General features: G+C 40.6%; 1 protein-coding gene across 1 annotated transcript in view; it reads left to right on the forward strand.

Moving 5' to 3' along the window:
• The window catches only part of cln3 (CLN3 lysosomal/endosomal transmembrane protein, battenin), a 9,337-nt gene extending 8,802 nt beyond the window's left edge, over positions 1-535 (forward strand). Inside the window, exon 6 of the mRNA XM_037689318.1 lies at positions 515-535. Within this exon, the coding sequence (XP_037545246.1) occupies positions 515-535 (21 nt within the window). The remainder of the gene's footprint in view (positions 1-514) is intronic.
• Positions 536-10,287: the final 9,752 nt, after the last annotated feature.

Raw genomic sequence — 10,287 nt, forward strand, 5'->3', positions numbered from 1 at the left:
CATTTTTATCATTACATTATGGAAAATAATGACCTTTATCACAATATGCTAATTTTTTTAGAAGGACCTGTATAAGCGTTGTTGACCGCTCTCGTCTCCATTTGCAGAATGTCTACGTAAATATGTGCTTGTTTGTGCGAGGTGTGTTTTTAATATTAGAGGTTTTTTTTTTTCTCGGGCAAGAAAAAAAAGTCTGATAGGAATTTTGTTCACCTCCAATTCCTATGTGTCCAGTTAACTGCTGTTTTGTCTGTCCAAACAGGTCTCACTTGTAAATGAGTCTTCGAGGCTCAATGTGATTTATCTGTTTAAATAAAGGTTGAATGAAAATTATCGGTCTGCAAAATTAGCACTCCTGCCCCTACTGACCCCTTCAGAAGGGATCCATCTGTAAAACAGTAAAACTGATTGGGAGACAGGTCCACCATGGCAAAGTTTCTCCAGGAAGATTTATCTTAAACCTCTGCCTGAAAACTTGGCTCACAGTTGGATTTTTTGACTATACTGTCTCTAGGTCCTGCCATTACTGGAATAGCAGCAACTGCCCGGTCCCAGTTTTGATTATGCTGCTAGTCTGATAGGCTTCTCCACCGACCAGACTGTTGTAACCTCACAGCACTGAATGCAGCCTTCCCAAGATATACACTGGATTTAATCCAGTGGAGTCACGTCTAGTAGGACTTCAAGGGCTGCCGTGCGTGTTGTTCTAATGGAAACTGTGATGCTCAGGCAGACCGTTCATTGCACATATTGGAACATCACTGTAGCCACCCCGACTTGGACCCATCATACTAAAGCAGCATAGGGGCATACTATGACCATGTAGATTCATCTAATAATCTTTAGGGTAGCACTCCATTGACTGCTTGCATATCTATGGCACTGATGTAAGCACTTTGTGGCCTTCTTACACTTTTAATCCACATTACTTTTCCAGTTAAGCCTTTTGTCTAGATAGACATCCAGAAACGTAACTGACTCTGATAATCAAAGTTCTGTTCCCTCCAACTTTGGAGGTGAGTAACCCTTCCTTGACTTATTATGGGTGAAAAGAACCAATTCTGTCATGTTTAGGTTAACAAAAAGTTCCCGTTCCTGGCACCATCTGGATACTCTATTTTGTCCCCTCTGCATTAGGTTACATACCGTACCCAGGCAGAAGCCAGAAGACCAAGTCTACTCTTGCCTTTGTGTACGGAGTCTAGATCTATTCAACTTACTTATTAGGCTGTCAACAACCAAGAGCCAACACAAGGGTGAGATTGCTCCTCCTGTGGACATCCCCGCCTGACACTGATGTTTACCATACAGTCCCCCAGAGGTGAAGATGCTTTCCTTGTCCAAAGCATGTTGTCTCATCCACAGCAAGTGCTCCCTCTATAGCTTCTACTGGTACATTGTCACATGCCCCCTGTATGTCCAAGAAGCAGCCAGGTGTATATTGTCCTTGTGCCAGACTGCATTCCATTCACAAAACAACATCATGTAAGATTGTTTCTGTGGAAAGACCTGCCTGATATGCATACCATTTAGGACTTAAAGATGATAACCAGTGTTTCCCCTAAGTCAGATGCCTTGGCGGGGTGCTCATGTCTTCACAGATTTTTGTCAACGGGGTGTTTGTGTGTTAATGGAGAGACAGACACAATGTCATCTCACATCAGTTGTTGACCTGGGGGGAGGGTTGCATGAGAGAAGTGGAGCACTATGTCAGTAGCTTCTTAGCTAGGGTGTCTGTACTGCATGCTGCTAGCTTAGCACTATGTTAGTGCCAGCAGTTGTTGATGCGGCAAGAGGAAGGTGGCTTGTTGGTGAAAGACAATTTCGGTAGGCAGGGTGCTCAATTCTGTTGACAGGGCAGGGCGCCCTCCTTGGATAATAGTAGGGGAAACACTGATAACATTAAAATGCCATCCCTTACATGTTGATCAACTTCTCCATTCCCTTCAGTAGGAAGGATGTTAAGCAGATGGGTCTGAAAGATTTTGCTTTTCTATATGCTGGCTTGCCAGTTTTGGGCAGAATGACAACTTTTGCTGTACTCTACACAAATGGCAGTGTTTCCCCTACCATTATACAAGCAGGTGCCCCACCCCATCAACAGAACTGAGCACCCCGCCTACCAAACCAAACTTGCCCCCCCCCCCCCCCTCCCAGCACTGACATAGCACTGAGTTAGCAGCACAAAATACAGGCTCTCTAGCTAAAAAGCTAAAGGTGCCTCTTCCTTCATGCTGAACGCCCCCCTGCCCCCACTCAAACACTGTTGGTACAAGCTGTGCTCAGACATGTCTCCGTCCCTCCCCATCAACAAAAATCATGGATGAGACGACCGCCCCGCCATGTCAAGTTAACTAGGGGAAACACTGAATGGTATGTAGTGTGCTTGCTAGACAAGCACATATTGTATAGTCTAGTTATTGTGCTTTTTCTGGACTATGCTAAGATTTTCCCTTAAAAATTCAATGTCTTCACCGGCCTATATGTACATGTATAACATCTATTTTTGTGCTATGCTGTGGTAGGTTTTTTTGATGCTTCAAATCATGCCCTGTCTAGAACACAGCGTGAGAGATCTTTTTTATACCATCTCTCCTCATGTTTTCTTCCCTTTTCTCATCTAAGCAAAATATTATTCTGAATAAGAATAAGAGGGCCGTGCTTTTATAGTAGCAGCTTCGTGCACTCCGCCCATTTTTCGGACGACTGTACGTACATGTTCTCGTATCTCGGTGCAATGATAATAAAGTTTTATTCTGATTCTGATTCTAGAATAATGTTTGTAGCTCTGCTTCAGTTGTCCTCTGTTGGATTCAGGGGATTAGCGACTGTGACAGGCTGGGAAGCCTCTTGTGCCCCAGGAAAATAAACCCAAAGTAGATACTAAAGCACACTTACAGTATTTGTATGAACGGCAATCCTTCTGGTAGGATAATATGGATGGTTGACTAGGTCCTTTCTGAGAAGCTTGTAAAGCTTAGAAGAAGCGCTAGGTTAAAGCTAGTGCTTTAACATCTTGACAAAACGTTGTCGAAGAAAGTCTCTTACACTCCCTTAGTACAGTTGTATAGTGACTGTACATACAGTGCCCACCTGATTTTTCTTAGATGGTATTTGTAGCTTCACCATTTACCTCACTGCACTGTGGCGGCCAGACAACTCTGGAGTCCACCAGACTGACTGCTTTGACAGCCTCCAGACTTTCTCCGGACGGGCATGCTTATCAAGGTCAAGGTTCTTTAATATCATTCGCATCACATGCGGTACATGTGGTGGAACAAAATTGTGTACACAGGGTCCCAGTTACATCCAACAAAAGTATAAATTTGATAAGAAAATCAGTAGCAAGATCCAAGATATGAACTAAGATATACGCTAAACTAAGAATACGCTAACACTTAATAGTGCAAAAACAATACACCGAGCAACAGCAGCACGAACATGAGTCTGTGTGAGCAGATGAGTATGAATGAGCACATGAAATAAGTATGGAAGAGGCCGATCCGGTATCTGTATTGACCTCCGATACCAGCATAATTTACGTACCAGAGATTTCCGATCCATGATGCATGTAGTCTTTAAACTATGGAATGGATTTCCTGAACAGAGGCATGTCTCATGAGCCCAGAGTAATAAGACCCGCCTCACATTCAGGAAATCCATTTCATAGTTTGCAGCCAGCTACAACGTGAGGACTGAGTTAGCAGCACTGTGGCTAACAGCTAACCAACTTTTCATCGTAACATGTCCGCTGTGTGGAAGTATTTTACACTAAAAACACCACAAAACAAGACAGCAACGTGCAATGTTTGCAGAGCCATAGCACCACATTAAACCACAGTAAAGTTAGTTTTACGTTGGATATTCGATCTCCGTGGCTTCAGCGGTCTGCACCTCTCGCTGAACCTGTAGCAGGCAGCCCGACCCCGGCCAGCTGTGCCCAATCTGCCCCGTTCAGTCTGCCCGTCTCGGAGGAGGGGCAGACTGAACGTGGCTGATCAAAATCAGACTGCCTGCTGTGGATTGAAAAAGAAGAAGACATTGCTGAAGCTACGGAGCTCGAATGTTTATCGAGAAGCTGCTAAACTTCATCGTAATTAATGACCAACCGCTATCAGTTGCAGAAAACAAAGGATTTCACAGCTTGATACTTGCAGCCAAGATATAGTTTACCCTCCAGGAGATATTTATCAGTACAACAGCAGACAATCATAAAAAATATATGATTTGAAAATTACAAGAAAATTATATATTAAAAAAAAACAACAAAAAAAAACAGCTACATTATAAAGTGACGTAAAATACTAAAAAACGTATGTGTTGGTTTATGCCACGAACTTAGCAGATGTTTAAAGCCATTTACTTTTTTTTATTATTTAATTAATTTATTCATTCATTTAAAAGAGACAAAATAAACAAAAAAATCATCAAAAAGAAAACATTGAATGAAAAGAGTGCAGAAAGAAGAAAACAATTCTTATATCTCCCCCTTATTAAAAAAAATAATAATAACTTTAAACAAACAATCACTTAAATCAATCACTTTAATATCCACTTTAAAACAGGAATAAATTAAAAAACATTTTGTGTTAGCAGAATTTAGTTCTAACTTTGAAACTTATCCAACATTAATAAAACTTACCTCAAGTTGCCTTTTTGGACATGCATGCATATATTTGTACAAATTGTACTTGAGAGGAGATTATTACAGCCTCATATAAAATCTATGATGATCATGATATCGGAACGGGATCGATATTGGACGATATCCAGATTTAGGGATCGGAATTTAACAAATGTGGATCGGTGCATCCCTAGAAATAAGTCAACAGCATGAGATCAGCAGCATGGATAGTCAGCAGCACATATCAACAGTCAAGTGGCATTACAGTGATTTTTTTTTCATAGCGATAATCCTGATTAGGTTAGGATTCATGAGTCTTAACAGCTTCAGGGGTAGAAATTGTTCCTCAGTCTAGTGGTTCTACACTTAATGCTCCTCAACCTTCTGCCTGAGTGGAGCGAGGCAAAAAGTGTGTGTGCTGGGTGAGTGAGGTCCTTCATGATGCAGGTGGCCCTCTTCCTGCATCTGGAGGTGTAGATGTCTGTGAGGGTGGGGAGGGTGGCAACTAATTGTTGCTCAGCAACAGTCATGCATATGACCTCTATCTCATTGTCTTTTTGACTCGGTGAGACTAACTTCAGGTCTCTCTTGTAAATGAGTCCTCGAGGCTCAATGGGATTTACCTGTATAAATAAAGGTTGATTGAACTTGTATAAATAAAGGTTGAGTGCATGTCTTGCATAATTTTAATCCTGGCAATTCTCCCACCATCAACTGTGAAAGGATGCTGATTAAACAGATTCCAGCCAGTATTTTAGGGGTTTATGTAAGTGACTGGGCATGGTTTCCCCATCCTCAGCTTAAATTGAATTTGTCAGCGGTCTGACAGTTTCCTCCAAGGACACCTCCCAGTGACATACTTTGTTTACCGTTAATAGACCAGACTATTATTTCAACAACCTCCCTATTAACATATGGAACGTAGGTACATTGCCTTGATCAAAGACAATCAGACTTTCTGTCAATAAATATTCTAACAGAGATCAGCCTCTAAGGTAATATTAGAACTCCCCCAGCACATGTGATGGGAGTTGGCATCACAATTGATGAGTACTGGGAGGCCCCTTGTTTTAGCATAGTCGACTATTGCCATAAATTCCTGTGATGGAGGTGGCTGCTGTGAATCAAACTGCAGATAAATGGAGGCTGCAGTGACTGGTCTAAACTTGCCATTTGACTGAATGTCCATTTGCACTGCTACACCATCACCTGTTGTTAGGTGGGACAGTGCAATGTGTCTCATGCCTCTTGTTAGTGCTACTGCTACTCTGGGTCTATGGCTCATATCATATAGAAGTGAGCCCCCAGGGAATCCCAGGCGGCTCGTACCATAGCCTTCACTATCCAAGGCACTTGGATGAAGACTGCTAAGGCTACATGGCAACGTACTTTGCAGTGATGCAAGTCATTCTGTATGAATTCCATCATTCCCACAGTCCTAGACAGACTAGGTGTGGTGGGATTTATTGCTTGGCCTCACTTATCACTTTATCACTGATCTTGAAGGTCAGCTAGTGCTGTCCTAAACAATTATTTTTCTCTCAATTAATCTAGTGATTATTTTTATAATTATTAAATTCATCTAACAATTACTTTTTTGATCGATTTAGCGATTGTTTTGTGTTGGTTGATTTAATATAAAGACTAATTTATGAAAAATTAATATAAAAATCCATCCATCATCTTTTACCCGCTTTTTCCTTTTCGGGTCATACGGATCACTGGTGCCCATATCCAGACATCACTGTGCGAGAGGCGGGGGACACTCTGGACTGGTCGCAAGTCCATCACAGGGACACATAGAGACAAATGCGACAAACATTTGCTCTCTCACTCACACCTAGGGACAATTTAGATTTACCAATCAGCCTAACATGCATGTTTTTGGTCTGTGGGAGGAAACCGGAGTACCCGGAGAAAACTCAAGCATGCACAGAGAGAACATGCAAACTCCACCCAGAAAGGTCCCCGGCCGAAATTTGAATCGGGGTGACCTACTCGCTTAGAGGTGGCACCTCTACCAACTGCGCCATTGTGTTGCCCAATATCAAAATCTTCTCTCATTTAAATTATGTATTTATTCAGTTATCTTCTTATTATGAAATCTCAGGTCTCTGCCTAAAAAAAGATTAAAGTGACAAAGCTAAACAGTTCCGCATAAGTCCCTCTAGAGTCAGAGTCAGAGTTTCTTTATTGTCATTCGCACCTCATGTGGTACATGTGGTGGAGCGAAATTATGTACACAGGGTCCCAGTTACATCCAACAATAAAATGTATAAGAAAAACAGTAATAACATCTAAGATATGAACTAAGAAAAACATCAACTAAATATACACTAAGCACTCATAACATAAAACATTGAACATCGGCACAAACATGAACATGAGTCTGTGAGCAGATGTGCACGCATGAACACATCAACATTGAAACAGATCAGCAGCAACATGAAACAGATCAGCAGCAACATGATCTGGTTTTTCACAGTGATTATTCTAGTTAGATATTCATGAGTCTAACAGCCTCAGGGTAGAAGCTGTTCCTCAGTCTAGTGGTTCTACACTTAATGCTCCTTAACCTCCTTCAACCTCCTTAGTGACCAGCCCAAGCAAAATTAAGCAATTCAGATAAAAGTAATATAGTGCAATCTTAGCAGTGCAATCTAAAAATCAAGAATTATGCTTCAAGTCACTTTCAGGAGGAACACCACAAACTTGGTGCAATTTTAGTAGTCTATAAAATTATCTGGCAATAAAAAAGTGTAATTTTAGTAGTAGTAACAGTAGTAGTTTAAGTGCGAGTTTTATTACATTAAGCAATAAACATTAACAAGACCTGAGGTAGAAGAATACTTTTATTGAACAATAAACAAAACAAATAATGTGTTGGACACTAACACTTGTGTGCAATCAAATTTGCACAGGTGTAGGTGTTCATTCATTGCAGCGGTGCTACTATGGTAGGCTAACTCCATTGTTCTGAGTGAACGGACAGCCAAATCGTTTGATTTCGGTTTGAAATACTTCCACACTTTAGACCTATTTGGACGTTTTCTTGGTTGATTTCCCTCCAGTTGTCCAGAGCCTGACACATAAGCATCAGGCTCCAAGGCTGGAGTTAGGATTGAACCATTTGCTGTACTGCTGGCCTGCTCAGCCTGGTCCCTAACCAGACAGACCAGAGATACAGTCATATGACTACTTGCAACACCCGCACCCAAGACGCCACAGGCTGGGTCCCTGGAGATAAAAAAACAACTTTTGCCAGGTACTGGGGGCTGGTCCCTTGTCCACTCTCTTTAAAATAGCTTCTCCTAGGCAGGTTGCCAAGCAGGGCTTTCAAGCCCCACCTGCACTGCTGCTTTTGGTTTGCGGCACCCTTATTCAGACACACCCCTGTACACCATTAACAGGGATCCCCAATTCACCATCCAGGGGACGCACCTCTACGCTGTGCAGCCTCAGCGCAAACCAGTGGATGCACATCTACAATTCATTAACATGCTGGAGGTTTCTTCCTTTTAAAAGGGAATTTTTCCTTTCCACTGTTGCCTTTGTGCTTACTCAGGATGGGAGACTGAGACAAAGTGAAGATCCAACAACTCTGTTGGGTTCCTTAGATAGAGAACTTTACTAATTGGATTTTCTAAATCTAAATCACTGTGAAAAAAATCACTGCCACTTGGTTGTTGATGTGTGCTGCTGACTATCCATGATGCTGATCTCATGCTGCTGATTTATTTCATGCTCTAGTGTTCATTCGTCCTCATCTGCTCACACAGACTTATGTTTGTGCTGTTGTTGTTTGGTGCATTGTTTTTGTACAATTAGTGCCTAGTATATTCTTAGTTTAGTATATTCTTAGTTTAGTATATTCTTAGTTTAGTGTATTGTTAGTTTAGTATATTGTTAGTTTAGTGTATTCTTAGTTTAGTGTATTCTTAGTTTAGCGTATTCTTAGTTTAGTGAATGTAATATATTCTTAGTTCATGTCTCGGATCTTACTGCTGTTTTTCTTTACAATTTGTATTTTTGCTGGATGTGACTGGGACCCTGTGTACATAGTTTTGTTCAACCTCTTGTACCACATGATGTGAATGACAATTTAAAAAAAACGTGAATCCTTGAATCTGTCTATGTATGTGACTGTTTCTGTAAAGTGACCTGTGACAACTTAGTTGTGATTTGGTGCTATATAAATAAACTGAATTGAATTAAAATGAACTTTTAATCAATCTAATTCAAGATGGTCACCACAATGACTTGACCTTCAGATTCACCACAATTGTTATACTTTTGTCAAATGTTCAAACATTTACTTACATTTTGTTGCGTTAGTAGCTGAGGCTGATCCCTAACTTCTTTTCTCTGCTTGCTGTCCCTGCACGTCAGCCCAAATTTGAGTCCATTCTGTCTGAGGTTGATATTGTCATCAATGAGCTGCATTACGCCCTCTCCAACATGACGTACTGGATGCAGCCAGAGCCCGTAGCCAAAAATCTGGTATGTTCTACAAGAGTGTGTCCATACTCTGTCTTACACCTGCTCTGTGTGGAGCAGTCACATTCTTAGATGGAAACAGTTCAGAACAAGTCAAATTGCATTTTCTGTGAAAAAGCAGTGTGTGTTGGATCAATTTGCTAAAATTAGCTGAATATCCTAAAACTGGGTTTGAGACAAAATAAGCAGACACTAGCTAAAGGCTGAGAAAAGCTAAACACTAGCTAAAAGATAAATATTTAAAAAGTTAGCTAAAATAAGGAGAACCGTATTTAGAAGTTAAAAGTAGCTCAATTTAAATTGATCAAAACGTTTACCAAAGTGGCAAATGGTTAGCTAAAAGCCTAACGTAGCAGTGTTAGCTCAAAGCAGCAAATTGATAGCTAAAAGTAGCAAAGAGAGTCTCTAAAAGCTAAAGGTTGGTTTGAATGTTTTTGTAGCGTCCTGGGACAACTTCTGTTGTGAATTGGCACTATATAAATAAAGTATATAAATAAGTATAATATAATAGTAAAATATAATAAAGTATATAAATAAAAGGTAAAGTTGCAAACAGCTCGCTAAAAATAACAAATGTTAGCTCAAAGCAGCAGAGCAGTAGCTAAAAGCTAAAACAAGCATAAAAAGACAAAAATGGAGCAATTATGCTGCAACAGATTTTAAAGAGAACAATGTTTGGAAGGAATTGATCTCGTTGTATGCCTATGGGAAAATATTTAAATGTATCTTTTGTTTTAGTAAGTGTAAAAGTTACAAAACTTTGGATTACAATGGTAGAAGTGTAAAAAACAATGCTTGTTCTTTTGAAAAGTTCATATATTTGATATATTTTTTGTTGACCTACAGGCCACAAGACTGGATGACTGTTTTGTCCGGAGGGAACCTCTAGGAGTGGTTCTGATCATTGGAACGTGGAACTACCCGCTGCAGCTTATTATTCTGCCCATGATTGGAGCCATCGCTGCAGGTGTCCACACTCTTATTGTTCTTACTAATCCAGATGGCACGCTGTGGTATTCAGCCCACTGATCGTACTGTTCAACAGCACAAGTGTTTCCAACGTTCCGCTTTACTTTTATGAAGGTCGCAGCTTTCTCAATAACTGTTTGAGTAGGAGGCTGGAGTCATTTCCAACATCAGCACATAGATGTTCTGTGTGGTGAAAA

Source organism: Nematolebias whitei, chromosome 15, assembly GCF_014905685.2.
Source record: "Nematolebias whitei isolate Nwh7 chromosome 15, NemWhi1, whole genome shotgun sequence".
In the NCBI taxonomy this organism is placed as follows: Eukaryota; Metazoa; Chordata; class Actinopteri; order Cyprinodontiformes; family Rivulidae; genus Nematolebias; species Nematolebias whitei.